General features: G+C 34.6%; 1 protein-coding gene across 1 annotated transcript in view; it reads right to left on the bottom strand.

The window, feature by feature from the left end:
* The window catches only part of CEP128 (centrosomal protein 128), a 143,870-nt gene that overhangs the window by 88,830 nt on the left and 32,377 nt on the right, over nucleotides 1-22,663 (bottom strand). The window contains exons 10-14 of the mRNA XM_074868532.1: nucleotides 21,898-21,972; nucleotides 20,563-20,695; nucleotides 18,613-18,773; nucleotides 7,226-7,576; nucleotides 3,189-3,839 (exon numbers count right to left, since the gene is read on the bottom strand). Coding sequence (XP_074724633.1) covers nucleotides 3,189-3,839; nucleotides 7,226-7,576; nucleotides 18,613-18,773; nucleotides 20,563-20,695; nucleotides 21,898-21,972 — 1,371 coding nt within the window. The remainder of the gene's footprint in view (nucleotides 1-3,188; nucleotides 3,840-7,225; nucleotides 7,577-18,612; nucleotides 18,774-20,562; nucleotides 20,696-21,897; nucleotides 21,973-22,663) is intronic.

A 22,663-nucleotide genomic window follows, 5' to 3' on the forward strand; every position in this document is an offset into this window, starting at 1 on the left:
ACCAAATTCCTCACTTATATTACCTTTGAGACACAATGGAGAAAGTTAATTTTTATTAATTTCCAGTATGGATAAGGCAGATGTGACCATAATTTAACTGATCTGGATTGAACCCATTTTCCACATCTGATAATCTTCAGGAAAACAAGAACACCCACTTGGTATATGTATAGAAAACAATTCAAGAAGAAATATACATATATACACAATTTTATATTATAGATACATATCTATATAATCTTATATTAAAGATTAATACTTGAAAATTCTGTCAGGCACGAGGACATTTTGTGTTTAACTATTCTAAGAGAACAAGGATGTTTTTAAAGCAAATGAGAGCATGTAGTAAAATTAGGGGACAGATTCAGAGCTTCTGAATGCTTAGCTGATTAGAGACCACTAAGTGAATCACTTAATTTCCTATGCCTAGTTTATCTACCATTTTAAGTAATAACAAAAAAAAAAAAAAAAAAAAAAGACATGGAGACACTGGTTGGGAATCCTTTAGGATGTTCTAGCAGAAACAGAATTAAAAGCTTAAGCACCAGAATCTCAGTACTGAGACAGTAAGATCCTTCGCAACACTGACATCTTGTACAAAATTCTACATTCTTCTCCAGTACTACTGGAGTTCTACTGTAGCTCTACAATATTCCTATGGTACCTCCCCTACTACCTCAAAAAATCCTTAACTACCTTATAATTTTCCAATCCAGTGCAGCACTACAGAAAGCCAGACAAGAGTGAAGCAGAAAGTATCATACAGAGGAGGCAAGAGAAGGAAGAACAATAAGGATCAAAAGTAACTTTTTATAATCTATAAAGCAGTTGGTTCTGCAAACACAGGGCTCCACACCCTTGATTTCCTGAACATAATTCATCAAAATTGCTCCTCTAGTTAATTTTAAGGCTCTGGGTCTTAAGAAAATTAAAGTTAAATTTCCCTTTACTCCCTGAGTCTCTCCCAACGGATATTTTTAAGACTTTAACATTAACAGCCTTTGGACAGGGTTATGTATATTCTTTCCCAAAAGCAGTTACAAAGGTTGGACGAGGCTGAGGCATAAATAAGGTCAAGATTATTACTGTAACAGTAAAAGACAGTTGGTTACTGGGCACAAAAACTTACCAGCCTGAAAAAAAACGATAGTAGGTAAAAAAAAACACCCTTTCTGTTGGATTTCCTTAAACTCTATCCTAAAGCCACAATATTTAAATACAATTTGATAAAATGCATGCGAAGTTTACCTTAATTTGGAAGAAAAGTATGTCCATAAAAGTGAAACCCAATTGCAACGTAATGATGAGTTCAGATAAAAAGTAACCAAATCACCTGCACAATGACATGTTCTCATCAGATCTTCCTACAGATGGATACGATTATCTATTTTGTTGCACTTACAGTCTTTGAATCAAGAGAATGTTGTGTATTAGCATTCTGTGTACTTCTAAAAAAAGTTTCCTAACCTAATATCTTACAAAATTCATCTCCCTCAAGCCTTTTGCTCTTCTCTGTTTCAGAGACACAAAGCTGTAAAAAAAAGTATCTAGATTAAGGATTCTGGAAAAGTCATGGCACTGTAAATAAAAGAAGGAAGTGAATTTTGTAAATATTCTGTTTAGGTACAACAATCAGTACCAATATTGAGGCCCTTACTGTAAAATTGACCTTTCCATAGAAGGAACACAGTCACAATCAACTCATTTTTTTATTACTACCATCCAGAATACACTTTCCTCCTCACCTCTTTATGCTAAATGTACAGTCTTAATTTCAATGTCATTGTCAAAGAGAAAACACGTATTTGGACAGATCATTTAAATAATGTTAGACACATTACAAGTTAAGCCCCCATTGTTAAGCACTGCTGCCAAAATATTTTTAATGATCCTTCCACTAACAACCATCTAGATTTTTTTTATTGTTATTTTCATTAAATGCTTTCTATGTTTTCCAGTGCTTAAGAAATATTCTCAATTATTATGTCATGAATGATATATTAAATAACTAACCATCCTTTTCTAAGTAACATCAATTCATGACTGCAAGTGTGGAAAAATATGCATTTTTAACTAGTTGCATACTTGTGAGAAAAGAGGAAAAAAAGATGCTCATATTACTTATGATGAAGTACCTCATGAATCACTTGAGCTTTGATTAAGGATTTTACAGCTTTTTATGGTTAAATTGGTAGAATTTTGACATGAGCAAATTTTTAATTTGATGGGACTGAAGTAGAAAGCATATTTATAGTGCTTCAGAAGTGCACTCAAAATATGTTGGTAATTTACAGCCTAACTGGAAAACTACTGCATTCATTAATAAGAATATACAAATTAGTATTATTAGGACATACAAAATACTATCTTACATATATATTTAACCATGTAATCAAAATCACTTCAATGTAAGTGCAACGTATAGCTTATACAACTACTGACAGTTAATTGTACAATTTAGACCACTTCAACTTATCTTTTCAATTTTATTCAGGCCACTTAAAGCCACTAAAATGCTCATTTTCTTTCCAATGCAGTAGCCTTGAATCAGGAGCAAATTATGTAAACTAAAGACATTAACTTGTTTCTTCATGAATACAATGCTATTTCATCATTTACTATATGAATATAGTCACTTTTCTGGGAAATTGTACAGAAATTAGAAATTCTAAAAACTCCTTGAAATAGAAAGTACTATCAAAATGAACCTTAACAAGTGTTATACATTACCATTATTCACATTCTGAAAATGTTTCCAGATACAATGACAGTATTTCCATCATGCAATTTAACATCATGCAATTTAAACATTTAGAAAAATGCATCATCCCTGAAATACTGCAAGTTCTTTAATAGGGCTGTTGTAAAAATTGTAAAAATAACAGCTGAAGAAGAAAGGATCAAATCATATTAAAACACTACAGCCTCACAGATCTCCTTCTGTTCTGATCACAGGCATAACTATTTCACTATTTTTGAACTAAAAAAGGCTTTTGACCTAAAATTGTTACCTTTCTTACCCTGACTTTAAACTTTTATGATGACCTGCAATAAAATGTGTGTTAAATGTTTTAAAGTCCATGCATTATTACCTTCATCACACAATGGGGGGGTGGGGTGGGGGGGGCAGCAGGGGGAGGCAGGGTGGGCAGGGGAAGTCTGAGACTGAAATTCTTCAGAATAAGTACCTTCAGCATTCTAATCTGAGCCTCTGCATCATCCTTTTCTTGTTTAAGCAGTTTCATCAGCTCTTGAACATTTCGTTCATGTTTGCTTTTAACGTTTTGTAACTCTGATCTAAGATCTGCCAGCTCCTGTTGGTGAACTTCTCTTTCAATCTTCAGCTGCCTGTTAGCTGAAGTCATCTCTTCGCACTTAGATTCCTGCTGTTTCTGGAGATCTGAGAGGCTCTTATGTAATTCCTTTTTTACTTTCTCCTCTTCTGCTATTCTGTTTGTTAGTTCCGCGCGTACAGAGCTTAAGTTTTTTACATCTGCTTGCATTTCTAAGAGCCTTTCTTGGTCTTTTTTATGGATCAGGTTAATAGTTGCAAGTTCTGTCTCCAAGTGTTCTTTTTCAGCTTGCATTTGATTTTGTAGAAAGACTTGCTTTTTCAACTCATTCTCCAATTTATTTACAGTACCTTGAACTTCTTTGATCTCTTCTTCAAGAGATACCTGGTGAGACTTCATTTCATTCAGCTTTACCTCCTTGCAGTGGAGGAGTTCTTCCTGCTGGGCTCTCTTTGTAAGCACATCATTCAGCTCTTTCCGAAGGTTTTCTATTTGGTGTATAGCAGAGAGAAGTTGACTTCTGAGGTCATCCTTTTCTTTGAGGGCCTAAGGAAGAACAAAATTGTTGGAAGGATGTCCTTAGACATTCCTAATGTCTAAGGAACAATTAGCACACTTTGGCCTGTGAATACTACATTTCATTAAACTCATGTTACACACACCATTCTGGATTCTTACTTATCTCAAGTAATAATTTAATTTTTTAACATTCTGTTTAAAACAAGAAGGCCCTTACAGTACACCTATAAGTCACAGACAACTTTTACTACAGGAAAAAAACAATGATAAAGGGACAACACGAGATTTTCCTGATGTATCACATAAAATACCGGTTTCTTTAAATTGGCTTAAATAAATTTTACACTGAATTTTACTGTTTCCACTAATTCCACAGACTGTACACATTTCTTATAGATATAACAAAATTACTTGAAATAATCCAAAACAAAAAGGCAATTAAGGTTGACAGCGTGCAGGTTAAAAACAATTTAAAAAAATTGTAATTACATGAAGAAAAAGCAGTGCAAAACAGAATACAAAAATAATAAATCAAAGATATGGGGTACCCAAAAATATCAGTATTTCAACCTCCCTAAAACTGTCTTGTCATTCTAGTTGCATGATTTGGCTAAAAAAAAAAAAGTCACATCATAAGTAACTTGCTTTGAGTATAACGTGTTTTCTACATCCCATACATAGAAGAAAATAAGTTCCAAGAGACAGAAGATGTTAGAGATTCCAACTGTCAACCAATATCACGGATAACCACATAGGCAAGACTTTCACCAAGTCCAATATTCCAATAACTCCAAAAGAATGAAACCTAAGCAGTCTTTCTATAGCTCACCCAATGTCTGCAAATATTTGGAACATCTCAAAATTGCAAGCTATGATTGTAATCCAATTTTGAAAATTTGCCATCAACCCTTTAAGTCCTATAACAGAAAACAAAGACAACAGACTGCCATTTCTCCTTTTTCTTTATTTATTTTTATAGAGCTTTGTCTCAGATGTTAATTATCTGTATATTTCAAAGATGGTTAAATTATGTTCATCTAGTTCCCTTAAGCTTATCACAAATGCTGTATCTAGATTGATTATATCTTCATATGGGAACTGTCTATGACTTTATACTGAGAATGTGAAATATTGTTTGCATTATTTCTCCTCCACAACAACACACAGTTTATTTGATATCCCATGTCACTCCTGAAGAAAATCTCTTTATTGGAGGATACTTACCTCGAACTTGTTGGCAAGATGCTGATGATTTTAAAAATAAGAACAAATACTGGCACCATTTCTTAAATAGAGCTTAAACCAAAGTGACTACATTTAGCATTTTTATGCATTTCTTACATAAAAAGAAGTAAAATCCAGATCAAGGACTCTCACGTAACAGAAAAAATTTCAATGTGGACAGCACTATCAATTGCCATTACAAAGACCTGTCCAGCATTTACATGAACAGTGATTTTAGAGCCTTCTGAGGCTCCTCCTGGTTGTTATTCACAACTCACTCTCCTCTACTTTTTGCTTCTCATTTGTCTATTATGAGTCACACATGATTTCTAAATGATTCAGGTTTTCTTCCTTTCCTTAACACCTCCATTTACTTAGGCAAAAGATGACCAACGTCTTAAATGTTTGCAAAACTTACTTCCTCAGACAACTGCTAGGACTAACCAATACAAGATTATTACTATGGAATGAATTGTTAGAGCATGGATAGAGCAAATAATAATAAAAAAATAAGGAATATGCTAGGTAGGTCAGGAGAGAAACAGCAGTCCCAGAAATCACAACTTATATGTGCTAGAGTTTATTAATTTCAACTTGGTATTAGACCCATTGTGGCTTCTCCTGTGCTCTGACCATGCTCATACATTCAGCAGTGCTCCTACCAGTCTCAGAAGAGGTTACTGTATCAGGAACAACATAGGATGAATACAGATATTCCATACTTCACATCATATTCCCCTTGAAAACTACAATCTTTGAGCAGGACAAAGCACAGGATGGCATGGAGCCATCCCAAGCCCATCAGACTTAGTAATGTAAATTGGATGCACGTCACTAGGAAATAAGTGAAGAGAGGTGAGGGAAGCTCTGTAAGAACAAAAGTAGGCCATACAATATGATAGACTGTACCAGCAGACAATGCAATTTAAGATAAAAGCCAGCCACTGTAGGAGCAGGCACCTTCTTACCCAGTCACTGGAAAATACAAGGACCCACAGACTCATTACAAACAGAATGATGATTTCTACTGCTATTCCAAGATGGGAATATCAACATTACCACTGATGTGAATGCTTGTCTTTAAAGCAGTGTCGGGACTAGAAAAAGTCAAGGAATTCTCCTAAGTCAAAAAAAAAAAAAAAAAAAAAAGGCACAAAGTTTTTTCCTGAGAAACTTTATAGGAGGAGGAAGAAAGGAGTAAGTATTTTGCCACACTGACAAAGACAAATGAAAAGCCCAGAAAAGTTACATGATTAGCTTTCAAATTGTATTTTCAGAACTTTTTCTTTGAAAAAAATCAAGGAAGAGGCTGAAAAAAAAAATACATGAAAAGCATTAAAAAAGAGAAGTTACAAAAATATAAGGAACACAGATTCTCTATCCAGATGAATGGACAAACCTAGGAACTGCATGGTAGGCATTAGCAGCATGTTCATCCCAAATGCAGACGAGTGTACCTTTTTTGCTAAAATCTCCAGATTTTGCTAAAATCTCTGCACATTCTCAAATAAAAAATATCTACTTTTCTGTCTCCAAACACCAAATCCAAACTGAGTTGCAGTCCTTACAATATTTCAGAACCTGTAGTCTTTTTATTGGCAATACAAGATGGCATTACTAAGCCTAGAGTTTGAGAAAAGCTTAAATACAGAATGGAATTAAAAATACGCTAGTTATGTCAAAGTCCATATAGCATTACGGTCTGCTAGCAATCTGACATACATGGTGAAAGTAACTACCTACTTTCAAAGATGTGACCACTGTCCACTGCATGAGAGAATGCATAACTTGAACATGGGTTATTACTTAATGTGACTAAAATATTTTACAAAATTTTTTACATCATATTATTCCCTTAAAAATTAACTACAAATAAACTGAGTTGTGTTAACTGTTAATTGAAAAGATAAAGTAAAAGCAACATTCATAGAGAAACTTTCTTCCTTACAAGAAGAAAGCTTTGATTAAGTGAAGAGACTGGAATAAATGATGGATAAAGAAGAGAATGCAGAACTCTAATAGCTAAGAAATATTGCCATCTATTAGCTGTGTTATAGTTCACCAGAAAATTTGGTTCAGAACTTAAGGCAGAATGTGGTTTAAGTCACAATTTGCATAAACAAACTCCTTATCTTCATTTCCAAAACAAATTGAAAGAGTACAAAAAAACCCCACCCAGTCAATCTTACCTGACTGTTCTTGTCCATCAGTTGATTGATCGTTTCATTTTGTTTCTCCACCTCACGATCTAGTTTCTTACACTTCAGCTTCCACTGGCGGATGGCTTCCTGTGCTCTCACCTTCAAATCTTCTCTTTTTTTCTCAACCTCCAGCCTGAGTGCCTCTGAATGCTTGAATTCAGTGAGGTAGCGTTCTGCTTCCTTAGTACTCTCTTCAACCTGTTGAGCTAACTCAGCAGACTGGAGTTCAGTTTGTCTACGTCCATTCTCACAAGCCTTGTAGCAACTCTGTATCTCCTTTAGTTGGTTCAGCATTTTTTCCTGCTGCTTCTCCCTGTTTTCCAGGTCAGATGTTAACACCTGGAATCATCATAGCAAAATATGAAAATTCCAATTCTAAAGATATACAATGTGAAGCCTTATAAAACAACATACAGTGATGTTAAATCACATTTCTGTCTAAAATATTAATAGCATAAAAGATCTCCTTGACTATCAGGGAAAGCCCTGTTAGCCCAAGAGAATCTCCCCCTCTGCAGTGGTAAAGAATTTCACCACAAGATATAAAATACATGGTTACTCTATCACCTATTTTACTTTCTGCATTTGTTCCTCTTCTGGTTGTTCTTGTTATTTTTTATATTTTAAGTTTGAGGAAGAGTCATTGACCAGGATTCTCATATGTTACCCACTAAACAAATATGGAATAAAGCAAATAGGAAGATGTAAGGAGGTAAATATAAACAGGTGAGAGGAAGAAGAAAATTGGCAAGGAAAGAATAGCATTCACCATAGCAAAAGTAATCTACAGTATATGAGCTAGTTGTTACCCAGTTTTATATGCTGGTTGCTTTCATGGAAGCAACATGCTGAATAAAGGTATTCTGAAAAGCACCGATGAATATAAAGAATACAGCAGCTTGGTAGATGTTTCTAGAACAAAGTGCAAAGATATTTGAAACTATTAGAGCCAACATTAGTTAGCATTTCAATACTGAATGAAACTGAAACCATATATTTTAAAAATAGCAAGCACTGCCCATCTCAAATCTGATGATATTTCTCAGGACAGTCTCATAAGCAAGTCAGGAAAAATGTTCTCCATTTATCTTCTGCAAGGGCATATTTGGAAATCAGGTATTGAACCCTCACTAGCAAAACTGATTTTTATTAAGATCACCATGTAGAATCTTACATTAGTATTCTGTATTTCAGGCCTATTTAAGACTGATTTCATACCATTCAGTATTTTTATTAATAACTATTTTAATAGGCTTGCTCTACAGTCAAAGATATTATCAGGCTTCAAGGGATGGAAATACTTTCAAGAAGAGGATTAGATTTCAGAACAACTGAAACAAATTGGAGGTGTAGTCTGAAATAAACAGGGTGCCATTCAGAAGGGACAAGAGAAAAATACTTTGCCTATGAAAGAATAAGTGACTTTACAGATGCACATAAAATGACTGTTTAGACAAAGGTCCTTCCACAAGGTTGCAGGGAGGTGGGAGTGGGGGGTGTAGCTTGGGTTTATTGTTTGCGTTTTTCTTTGTGGGTTTGTTGTTTTTTTTTTTTCCCCTCCAAACCTGACCATTACCTCCTGGGAGTCAATAGATTGTACCAGACTTTTCAGGATAACAATTGTTGTCCTGGAAAGACAACTGCACGTGCACTCTTGCATGTAGTAAGGAACTGAGGAAAGTAATGTCTCAAACATTCATCGACACAGAAAACCCCAAGGACAAGCTGTGGCCTTTGTGATTAGTCTAAAGACCACCACCCAAGGAAGTGCTGATACCGGATGATGCCCATCCCCACTCCCTTATGGTTGTATTGTCAAACTCCTTAGATAAGCCTCAAAGGGGGGAAAACTTGGACTGAGTGAAACCAAATGTCTCTCATCAAGCACAAGGACCACTAATCTCTGACTCCATTGTGTAGCCTGACACCATGAAGGCCTTGCGAATGACTTCAGGACTTTGCCATTGAAGAGGTGATAAGGCCTGATAAAAGGTTAGCATTTCTGGGATGATTGCTCAAGAAGCAGGAAGTCAACAAAAATCTGTGGGAACTGGGGTAGAAGTGAAAGGCAGCAGGGTGAGCATAACTACCGACTCAACTGGACAAGGGGGTTGGTGCACCCCATTCCCCCTCAATGCATCCGCAGAACCCATACACCACCTCTTTCCTCATCTGTCAAGGAAAATCTACCTCTCTTTGTCTACTATGCTAATCAGCTGATGAGATGAACTTAAAAGGTGACTTTGCTGTGTGTGCACCCACCACCCAAGACCACCAGATCTGAGACAACACTGGATCCAGGGCTGGTGACCAGATTTCTTTGACTCTCTTTCTCTTCTTTCTTTTTCTTTCCTTTCCTTTCTTTCTTATAGATTTATAAAAGACCACATTGCTTATTACCCTTTTCCAGGTTTAAGCTGTTTCTATCTCAAGTAAAACATTTTAACCGGTCGTTTGGTGTCATTTCGATGTCTCTGGGAAAATTTCTACTCTGTCCATTCTAAACTTATAATTAGAACAATGACAGGGTAAGTCACTGATTTAAAAGGGTTGTGATCAAAAGAAGGAACCAGGAGATAAGGGAGTAAGTTACTCCAACTTTGTATAAACAATGCACGTCTGGTGAACCTTAAAAAGACTGATAGGAGTCATTCTGCCCCAGGAGGCACCACAAGATGGATGGCTGTCTGAGAAGAAAATCGACAGTATCTGGGGAAAAGATAAGGGCACAAAGGGGTGGGGAGACACAACCATCAACTCAATTTAAGATCAAGAAGATGTGTCCCTCCTCCTTGAGTTTGCGCAGATTAATTAAAAGACACTGCAACTTTAAATTGAGACAAGGCATGTTGTTAACCAATGAAGGGCAAAGTGTTAAGAAACTAACCAATGGTCATTACAGTAAATGTCTATTTGTGTAGTCTGAAGTGTATAAATACATTGAAGTTCTTTTGTGCAGTGTGCCAGCTTTGTGGAATTATCACCTAGCACCCCACTCTGTGCAGACATGGAATAAATAAGTACCTCTGCTCTGTGTGTATACTGGTGTATTGCACAACAGGTAAATGACTCCACTTGAGGGACAACAGTTTCACCTTAATTTAACCCAAGGCAATCACAGAACCTTTACGACTCTGGGCTCCCACGTCCAGGTTGTAACACACGTGACAGATCATGGTACTGACAGAAAATACAGACAGGAATGGACTGATGCTACAGACAAGAACAATCAGTCCAGATTGATACTTGTACCCATGACGCAAAACAGGAGTAGGGTTATCCACTGGACAATCAGTTGCTCACCTGTAGGATGAATATTCCTGCTCTAGGCACAACTGAGATATAGATAATAAAACAAAAGGTAAACACATTATGGAATAGTCGGGAGTAAATCTTAAACAGGTGGCAAAAAGAACACAGGAAAGTCTTTCTAGATTTACAGTTCTATACATTAGAAAAAACCCACATATATTCTGCTTCACTGTTATTTAAACATGCATTTTCAAGCTCATCAGGTAAAACAACCAGGACTAACCTTGTAAAAAGTTTTATTCATAAGACAAAACCAACCAAAAAACCTCACAAGCTGCAACTAGCAACATTTTATCAAAATTAGCTTAAATTCAAATGAAAACAGATTATATTACTTCTTTAAAGGTAAAGATTTAAATTCTGAATGTAACAAAAGTCAAAAATAGCCTGATAAAATACAGTGAGATGTTACATTTACCCTTCCACAGATTTTCTAAAATGGGTTATCATTTCTTCAGAGTCATGATTATACATGCTATTATGACTTCCCATTTCATGTCTTTATGGAGACACCATAGAGGATGTCAGTCTAAACTGATGTACTATTCAACTCTGCATCATTTAAAAAAATGTATAATTCCCCCAGAGAACACACTTCATTAACACAATTCCCACAGATGTTTTAATGAAACAGGAGTCTAAGCTTAAACACAGAAAACAATGTTCAAGTAATTGTAAACATTAATTTCACTTTGTAAAAGCAAATCTTAATCTCCAATTTACTGGTTTACAGTAAAATGAAAAAAATGAATATTTTAGACGTTCATCTTGAAGCATAACTAATTTATCAACATAAGCTATTAGCATGAGAAGGAAAAATGAACTCTGACATGGATGTACCAATATAAATGTGAATTTTTGTTTTATTTTTACAATTTGTGAAAATCGGAGATCTTTGCAAATAACTTGCACTTTGCTTAGAAAAGTTAAGCAAGCACAGACCCAAAACAGTTGAAGTCAGCTGGAAAACAGCAGCTCAGCATATCAACATTTCATGCAGCTTTTCCTGTAAAGCAAGGGAATAGAGAAACAATGGATCTCCATACTCTCTGTTTTTATATCATCATAACAGGGGTCCCAAGTGTACTGACCTATACTTTTGAATTCCTATTTGACATAGGATAAACATATGTGTATCTGTATGTTAACATGTATGCAGTTGTCAAAATTCTGTCTGATCTATAAGGTATTTAATACTCTACAGGTATTTAAAACATTAAATAAGCAACTTCTCAAACATGGGTTGTCATAAAAATAAAGAAATAAAAAAATCTGGTATGAAATCATATTTATCATCTACACACCTAGAGATAGGTTTCCCAGAAAGAAGAAAGTCTCTTTCTAGGTATGGCATATACATTCACGGGGGGGGAACAGACATACACAAGCACTATTTGCTAGACATTTTTTTTGCTTCAGTATCATTAAGGCCACACCTCAAACCTCCCTGTTCATGTACAAAGCTTAAGTATCTATAAAAAGCCAAAGATTACGGTCTTGCCTTTTGGTTCCTTGGAAAATCCCAACATACAATCCTAATTTCTAGGCATTCTGTGAAAAAAGGAGGCTGGCTGGTTGCTTACAATTTTTAAAATAACATTTCTAACAGAACAGTTACAGGCAAGTAATCTCTTTGCCATTTGCCATTACTTGCCTGCACACATGCCAACACTGTGGTTGATTTGAAGCAACCCTTTATAACAATGAACATCTAGAGGTCATCAGAACCATCTTAAAGGACAGTTTTCATTTAATGATTGGAAATAACAATCAGCAGGGTCAATAGACCATACTTTGCTAAATATGATACTGTCTTCAGACAAACACTGCTCAGAAAATGACTGATTACTAGTTTTTGTGGAACTGTTCTGTTAGCAGATAGTAAATAGTTAATACAACACATAAATCTCCATTAAGCAAGTTACACTACTATATATTTTTAATGCCTAATTTTGATCTTATGAGAATTAAGACTGTTTTGATAGTAAGAAATAATTATACAAATATACTGATGTCCTTGGAAGAACATTGTATTTGGCAGTGGTAGTCTGTGAAAGTATGACCCTGTGGTTTCATTTCATAATGATGATCTTATAAACTTGAGCTTTGATTTTTCTTTCTAAACAATTTTTACAACTAAAAATAATTGATAATTAAGCTAGATTCACGACACCACATTTTTCAGTTTGAGCATATTTTCAAAAAACATTAGATTTAATATATAAAATTTTCATAAATACCACGTGCCTATTGTTCATAAGTTTGTCAAGACCTCCAGTCTTGAAAGCCACTTATTTTCTCTTAAAATAACAAAGTATCTTTCATAGAATGTTTATACCTGCATCCTACTATGAATGCACATATGGTCAGTCTTGAATATTAAAAAAATGACACCTGGAGTAAGTAGGTTCCCCTGTTTCCCCATCATACTTTATATCATTTGTATACAGACATTTGTAGGAGTCTCAACACTCAGTTTTCCTTCAGCCTTTTAGTCCTCGTTTTCATCTCAGCCACAGAATCTCAGTTGTAAAGGGCATTAAATACACATGCAGACAATACATCACAAAATGTTATCATTAATGTAAGGCACATAGCTTGACTGTTTTCCTTTGCAAAGCTGTTTGTATGCACTGCAGCCATGGCCAGAACAGTACTGAATAAGAGTTCAGCACAGGCTGAAACTCAAATAAGGGTTGGGTCAGACACTGAGAGGATCTATTCTGGTATTATAATCAAGTGTTGTACCACAGGGTTTTCATGATTTTTTTTTTTGGTTGGTTGGTTGGTTTGTTTGGGAGGTTAGTTGGGTTTTCTTCATTAGCACTGAGGGTGAAATACTGTGCTACCTGTGAGAATGAAGTTGCCCTTCATTAGAATGTCATAACGAACAGAAGAAAAAGAAAATGTCACTAAAAGAAAAATAAATGAAAAACCTAACACAACACATGTAAGGTTGCTCTCGGTCTCCAGAGTTGTGGAATTTGAAAGAACTTGTCAAAGAGAAACATCAGTCCTTACCACAGACTACACCTTAATCCAGCTCCTGGGTCTGTTTAGATTTACAGTGCCCCGAGCCCTGCTAGCGCTAGAGAAGTTGGAATTATCACAGATCTCAGTCTCCATCTTTGTTTTGGGAATATGTTTAAACTTAGTGCTTAAATTTGCCAGCAGGCCCATGTCCAGTGGAATGTGTCTGAAGATATCCTCTTCAGTTCTGTAATACTGAAGCCTGGACAATGAGCTCGATGTCACAACCATGTCGGTGCACATATTGACTGGGGTTCCACCAGATACGGCTGTCTCCTGAGCCTTGCAGGTTGCCCTTTTACTATGGCAGAATTTGGCAGAGTGATTCTTATTTTAGACCTTGCAGAATATACCCCAATTTTCACATTCCTGTCTTGAAATTATCTTTCTAGGTAATTCAAAATGTAAATATTTTAAGGATTTCTATGAGACAGGAATATAGAGATGTGAGATTTAGAGATTTTTAGAGATGTGAGGCTTTTTTGTTGTTTTGTTTGTAGGTTTTTTTTCCTAAATATTCATCCAATTTTCTCCTTCTCAGCTGAGACTGTAGTAAACAAGAGTGAGATAATCTAAGAGAAAGGACAAGCAATGCCAGGAGGTTGCACTTGGGGGGGGGGGGGGGGGGAGGGCGGGAAATCACATACCTGGGACATCTGAGTCTCTCTTCCAAATAGCAAATTACTAAGTACTTGTGATTACAAGAAAATTTCTATGCAGATCAGAAATGGTGCCTTCATAGATTAAGACTCCAGATTCCAAGGAGCATCTAGTGCCTTTGGTGGCTGAAGGTCAGTCACCCAGAGTACTCAGTGAGCTGCTCTGGATGCAATAGAAGCATGATGATATTCTGTGACATACAACAGTATGGAGGTTCTCCTTACAGAAGCAACCCAGGATACTCAGAACAGTTCACTGTTAAAAATATGTTGTATATATATGTACAGCAATTGTTAGGATGTTTTGCACTGCTGTTACTATAGAAAATCTTGATTGTGGTACGTTGTCTCTTCTCAGTCTTTACATAAGACAATTCTAGGTCTCAATTTTTCTAAACTGATTTTATTGAGCATTTTCATAGTTCCACTGCTAACAGAACCAAGGGAAAGGTATCGGAATACTCATGTTGACTCATTCACCACCAACATAACATCAAATAATCTCCTTCTGGCTTTAATATCTGATGATTTTTATAGAAGATAATTATGTTTGCAGAACACTTAAAAATGTCATTTAGTTACTAAATCCTGGCGTACAGCATATTAATGCTCTAGAGATCTGAAAGCAAGTATTATTTTCAAAACTGATTAAAGTTTGTATCAACACTCAGACTGCAACACCACCACAGACATTTCAATTGACAGACTCTGCCTAGAGGTGACACAGAACAGAGGTGATTAACAAACTCAAAACCAGATGCAACATTTGCCCCAAGTAAAAACAGTTGTGCATCTAGTTTTCTACATATCCAACATCCCAATATGTAATCTAGCTTTCAACTTTCATAAAAAAATGGAGGCAGAGAAGGAGGCCAACAGTTTCCAGTTAGAGCCCAGTTATTTATCTGAAGTGTAAACTAATCACCACAAGCACTAAACACACGAGTGCCACGTAGTTCTAGTAACTCACGTAGTTTGGACTTCTAGTCCCTAGCTTGACTACACATATCATACTTTTGACCTGCATTTTCAACACCTAATTTAAAAATAAAATCACCACAAACTGTAAGCAAATTTATTCTAGGTATAGAAAACACAGTGTTTCAGTGCAACATTCTTTAAAACTTTTCTGAACATTTAAAATGCAAGTGAGGATCACTCATGTACTACAATTTACAGAACTAGTGTCTTATATCAGTTATGTGCAAACATTCTATACTGATAAGAATACAGAAAGCCACATTTCACCCCACCACACTAATTATATTAGCCACCTAAAGTGTATCTATATGTATTTTTCTCCTTCCTCTCTTTCTTCTGCACTGTGTCTCAGCAGCACAGTCACCAGATTCTAATACTGCTTGTCATTGATAATGTTTTCAACAATGCTATCCAAATTATGCACCTAATTATTTCTCTTATTAATTTTTCCTGAATGCAGACCTCAAATTTATTCATCACAATCTGATCTGCATCTCTTGCCAAAAATCTGGAATGCTTAGATTTTTCATGCAAGCATAAATTCTGTGAATTGAATAATCGAAGATGCAGTCAATCAGTCAAGAAGTGTATTCATTCAGTATAAGGTATATTGCACAAAATCAATTTCGTAAAGTGACACCTCCTCCATATTTTTCCAAAGCTTGAACTGCTACTCGTTCTGACAAGTAATGTTTTATGTAAATATAAGATACAGCAAAACACCTTTTTCTTCCCAGGTTGATATGTGATTTTAGATAGAAGCTTTATCAAAGTGAATAGCATCTGTACATTTTAAATCTATCTGTACCACTATTTCAGCATTTGAACTCTACTGACATGATGATAGGCTGGTCTGCAAAGGTATTGCTTTCTCTTATTTTGTAAGAGGATCTCTTTAAATTTAGAAAAGTGTTACTTATTGATTTTCAGATATCTTAATTGACTCATATAATGAAAATAATTGACTAACAGTTTTGTCTCTAGAGGATGAAAAACCCATAAAATTCATTTTAAGGAGGATAAGACTGAAAAACTTATATTACTGAAGAATTCTAATCTTAAATAAACAAATCAGTAACTTTCCCTCAGAAAATCTGAAATATTCTAGCAAACTGATTGTCTGCTGGTACATGCTACTGGACAGCACTGTAAGACTACTTTGACGTAATTAGAATGAGAAGTAATTAGTAAATCAAACAATTTCACAAGCATGAGTCTAAAAATGCTTATGGAGAAACTAGGGTACTGCATCTTTATGATTTGTGTACTTTGTTTATTTCTTAGCCACAATTCTCAGGTCATAATAGTCAGCCATAACAGCCCCATATCTATATAGTTCCATGCAGAAAAAGATATTTAAAGATAGTTGTATACATTTCAAGATCTTACAGAAGCATCCCAAGGTAAAGTACAGCAACCGAAATACAAATTTTCTCTATTAAATTTAAAAATTAATTTAAGGTTGAACTCAAATCTAAACATGAGTTTAAGAATGTGATCATAATCTTTTTCATCCTCTCCAATTTACATCATATTGTGAGTTTACTGCAACTGTCAGGGACTACATGTTCACCACACACAACTCAAATTGTTGAAAACAATGACATTTAAATAAATCAAAAGGAATTTCTAATATCACATGTACGCCAGAGGCATGTGCAGTTACATCCTCCCCCCTAACCAAAGATAAATTACACTGAAGTCAAACATGACTGGTCACTTCCAACTGAGAATCAGACTATCTGGTAGGAGCAGCTGTCAGAACAGGCTTGACAAAATGCTTTGTTAGTACATAAGTTTAGAAATTCACATCCTTGCATTCCTTGATGTCTCATTAAAAGAAAAACACAGTAGCTATTTTCCTGTTACTGCCTCTGTAGGAGAATGGCAGTGGGAAGCAGATAAGAAGTACAAAGTATTTTCTGTTCAGATAATCAGGGAAGTCAAAGATTTCTAATTCAGAGCAATGACAATGACCCTGGCTGAGCACTCTTCCATCAGTATTTTCACAGAGCAGGAAATTAGTAGTAGAATCATCATTCTGACCCTCAAGAAAGCATGTTCTACAAGCAGAAGCTTAAAAAAAAAAAATGGTTTTCTATGAGTTTTTATCCCATTAACTCCTGCCATCGAAGTAATTAGAATTTCTCAGGCCCCCCAAAACAAAAAATCCAGCATGTTTCACATTAGTCTGGAGTTATATTGGCCAGCTAGAACACAAATGCTGATGGGCATCAGGAAATGAGTTCTGTTTGCCTTACTCTCTGTAGAAGCACGCTAGGTCTTTTCAAACCTGTTCAAATGACCAATTTTCATAAAGCATGTAGGAACTTATTTTGAGACTTTTTTTTTTTCCAAATGTAAGTTGATGTATTTGTTTGATTTAAATCAGCACAGAAGTTGACAAGGAAAAAGGGCAGCAGAAGTAAACTGAACAGTATAGTCCTGTAAATACATGAAAAGACCAAAAAAATTCCTACTTTTGAATTTCCAAAGTGATACAAGACCATTTCAAAGAAAAGTACATTCATTAGAAAAATACATGTGAAATGCAAAACCCCTGGCTTACTGAAAACACCAATACAAGTAAAACAAGTGTTAAGTACTTGACTACTGAAATCCCACACAGGGTTTTGAAAATATCCTGATTTCTCCTGAAATTCATGAAAGACAGTAAAAACCAGTTACTGTTCAGGGATCTTACTAGCAATGACAAATCTAGACAAGATCCAAAAATACAGGAGTCTCCTGTCTTAAATAAAAAGACTACCGCCTCCTTAGATCTCATTTCATGTTCAAGGTAAAAGTCTTCTAATTAAGATTCCAGTGTCAGAGATTACTGTTATTCTTCTCAGAGAATCACTTTAAATAGTATGTGTTTACTAGAAATAAGAATACTAATACTTATTAATATAATTATTATATTGCATCGAATTGCTAAAAAAAGAGCAGTTATGATCTATTTTTGTTACTCTACTGCACTGTCTCACAGAACAAGGTATCCCAGTTTGTTTAAGAGTTAAACTTTAGTTATGAAGCATGACAGAATGGGGAATAAGGAAGTAAATACTAATTTATAGAATCAGTTCCAGAAACCATTATTAATGGTAACTGTTGATAAAATCAGATCACTTTTTCTCTGCACATGGGAAAGTAGTAATCCAAACCATGGGCAACAGTAGATATCTTTTTTGGTTTATTAAAAAGATGGGAGAGAAAAACCTCTGCAAACTCAAATCACCTTTCAAAGTTATTTATAGAATAAAGTAATAGCATGACAGTTAATCTTAGTTTTAAAGGTTACTCCTTAATCTGGCATATGACCTACCTTAAACATATGGGAAATTATTAAAAACAACACAAAACAAATAAAAACCAAAACCCCCGACTTACCTGTATGTGCATTACAAGCTGTGCTTTCTCCTTGTCCTTAGTCTCTATGCATCTCTTCAGTTCTTCTACCTCTGACATTACAGCATTATGACTCAGCTTTGCTTTAAGTTCCAAAATATGTTTCTCCAGTTCTTGCTTCTCTCTCTCATATCTTTCAGCTACTATGAAATAGTAAGAACAGAACAATAGGCCCAGTGGAAACACCAACTTGTGGTAATTATTTTATTCTTATTTCTCTTTCAGAAATTTTCTTCTCTACTTCAGACTATTCTACAACTATCGATTTTGATCAAAGTATCTGTGAAAAATGGCTATAGCTATAGCAATCTTTCACTGAATGAGACAGTATTTCTGTTTATCTAGTCATTTTACAGGGGTTTTCCCCTCTTTTTTTTGGTTGGGTTTGTTTTTTTTTTTGAGGAATCCAAAACCCAATAAAATAAAATAGGATGGATTAAACAATGAGGAAGTTCTGGTGTAAATGGAACTTGGCCACAAACTTCAAGGCCAAGATTTTATCCCACTAGAGTAATACCTCCTGATTTGGAAGTCACTATCTGAGAGTTTTATGTCTGAATCCTACAACTACAATAGAAGTTCTTGATGAGAGCAAACTGTAAATTTCCTCAGCCAGAAATTCAATGGTCTTTAGTCATAAACAACTACTAGAGGCAAAGAAAATCTCCATTTGTAATCTTCCCATGCATCTTTGAAGAAACAGAAAAAACACAATAAGGAGAAACACAACTGCATAAATTATATATGATATCTAATAATATACATGCTTATTATTATTACATATATCATAATGTGATATATAATATTATATTATAATTAAATATTATCTATAATAGCTCCAGTACATTTTTTATTTTCTTCATATTTTTACAGCAATTTTGATTTATAATTATAAAACAAATGGAAAAATTAAAATATGCTTTCATTAACATGAAAGACATTGTTTCAAATAAATTCACTTTGAAGCAGATACATTAGCATGACTGGAGAAAAAAACTATTAAAATTACTCTTTTGTGTTACATTTCTGAAGCTAAGACACATAAAAAATCTAGCCATTTTCCAGTGCTCTGTATGAGATTTGTAAAACAGGGAGTCAGAGTCCGATTTTAATAACCAAGATAATTCAGTAGCTGAAGTATGAAAATACAAAAATATGTTATTAACCAAACCAATTAAACATTCACGGAGACACTGGACTTGGAACCACTATTCCTCTATTATCTTGAGTAATACATTTCTGTGTTAATCAAAAAGGCATTAGAGAAAGTCTTTATCTTTCTCCTTATTACGTTTGAAAAGTTTAAATACAGATAGATAACTAACAACGTAGCAAAGACCTTGCTAAAGTGGTAATTTAATACGCAACTACATCTTGAAATTCTTTAAAGTATTTTTCTTCTAAATATCATTGTTACACCTCTAAAATTCTAATATGCTGCAAAAAGAAGCCCCGACTGCATCATACTGGAAAATTTTCTTAACCTCTCTGGAACTTATTGTTACTCCTTAGAAATTCTACCAGAAATTCATCAGTCTTATTAACCAGCTACGTAAATGACTTTTGCTATGATTTTCAACATGGCAGAATTTAAACTGCAAATGGAGCGAAGTGTAGTATTTCGGAAAAGTTATTATTTAAAAATATTTCAAATGTTTTTCTTCTGTAGAAACACTATCCACTTCGCTGAAATTGTCTCTAATAATCTTCAGTTGTTTTAACCATGCAAATGATGGTACTTTAAATTTTAACTCTCATTGTTATTTATTTTTTAATAAATGCCAGTACTTATTGTACTTATCAACTTAAAGCTGAGGAGTTAAATGGATGTTTTGTTGAAACAGTAGAAGAACTGGACCGAAACTCAAAGACAGAATTAATGTCCAGGCTAACTAATTTGTAGTCCTCTAGCGCAAAACATGAGAGTTGTACCTGTTCTAATTCTCCTGTCATCATCTTGTACATCCTGGTAGCTCTGGCGGTGCATAGCAACATGTGAAATTTGATGTTGCAACTCTACACGGTCTTCTTCTGCTCTCAGAAGTTGAGAACGAAGATCCTCAACCTAAAATGCATGTACAAGTATCAAATGTTTAATGAAAGAGAATGAAACAGTAAATAGCATACTTTTATTAAATGCTACAAAAAAAGAAAAAAGACTATACACAAGTAATATTTATAAATAAATCTCAAGAGCACTGCAGATGGTAAACAGAAAGACAAATTACTTCCCAACTATAGGCCACAAAGTGATTATTCAAAATTAATGGAAACATTTGTTATGTTGACCACAGACAAGCATTAATTTCTCTAGACCAAACAAAATGCTACCATTTTATATGTTGCAATTGTCTTTTTGCATTGCTAGTGAAAACATCTAAACAAATTTAATAAGCAATATATTTTATTTAAATTCTAGTCATTAAAAATACAATGTACTTATTCTTAAGAAACATAGGGGTTTTTTATGTTTTTCCTATCATATACAGTCTAGCACTTTCAAAGATGACATTATGTACAGGAAAATGAATATGACATGCTAAAATTGAATTGCATGAAAACAGCTCTAACTCCTATTACCACTATGTGATATAGCACTATATTTTATGCACAATGAGTTAAATTTGGAACAGTAATACAGACAACTCAAACTTCTACTAGATACAGAAGTCAAACAACTAATGCTAACAGGTAAGTATGCCAATTGCCTCATCCCTATTTATTTCAATCTTTTTCCCCAGCTCCTCCGAAAGAAGGAATGATTAGAAATGTTTAGGAGAAAGGACACTTTTCTAAAGCTATAATCCTAGTTCCTGCAATTTCTAGATCTAATCATATGTGCATCAATAGGTATTGTTTAGAGCACACTTCAGACAGATTTTCAGGTGTTTTTTATATATTTTTATTACATGTTAATATACAATACATCAAATACTTTGTATAACAATAATTACTAATATAGAAGTTGTTCTAAAGCATACTGTGAAGGGCAGTTACAAATAATGTGTTTATGTTCTTAAAAAGTACCATAACTACTACCACTAGTATAATTATTATATATGAACATACATACATAGACGTTTGGAAAGCAGAAGTATATCAAGGCTCGGTCCACATATTTTAGACTCTTAAACCAGTGTTTCCGTACCTCCTCCTTCCCTTCCCAAAACAGTGTTATCCAAGTATGAGATCGGAAGATTAAGCAAAAAGACTCAGACATAGCCTAATATGAAGACTTCAGGATTTATGCCACACCAAAGCAGTTACCTGATGCAAAAGAGCTTCTCTACTGCCTTCTGATTCATTCAACTTTTTCCGGGACTGCTCCAACTCCTGCTCAAGCTTTCATTACAGAAGATGATGAAGGAAGAAAAGCAATGTATGCATCATAGTACAAAAGTGTATTTTAACTATTTAGTTCTGGCACAAGTTAATCAACATAAGCATCTACTTAAAACAAGGTATAATATACACATTATTCTTATCTGTCCAAAATTCTAAAGCAAACTTTCATTTGCCCTAAATCCCTGCTATATTTGTTTAAATTACATAAAGAAAATTTAACTTACAGTCTACAAACTTTGTACAATATTCCACATCACATGAAGATACAAAGTGGTATACATAATCCAAAACAAAAAAGCACAAAAGCAAGTTTTTTCTAGGTTAAAAGGAAGATAAGACTTTTTTTAATAAGTTTCAAATGCATTGTCACTGGATTTGAAACATACTTTTAAACTCAAATTAAAATTAACAATGACTTAACATCTGAAGTCACCTTTGTTCCATACTTCATTCATAAAAGTGTTAAAGATGACATGCATTGGTAGAACTGGTAATTGGCAAATTCTACATTTTTTCTATGTTGTTTGTGCAAGAAGATGTATTTGAATTACTCTGGAAACAAGATGACTGAGAAATTTAAATGCCCAGAATTTCATACAACTAGGATTTTTCCTAAAAATATAATATTAAGGGAATTTTAAAATGTTTAATCAGAAATAGTCAGCAAACCGATGACCATTCAGAAAAA

The sequence above is a fragment of the Strix uralensis genome, chromosome 4 (genome assembly GCF_047716275.1).
Source record: "Strix uralensis isolate ZFMK-TIS-50842 chromosome 4, bStrUra1, whole genome shotgun sequence".
Lineage (NCBI taxonomy): Eukaryota > Metazoa > Chordata > Aves > Strigiformes > Strigidae > Strix > Strix uralensis.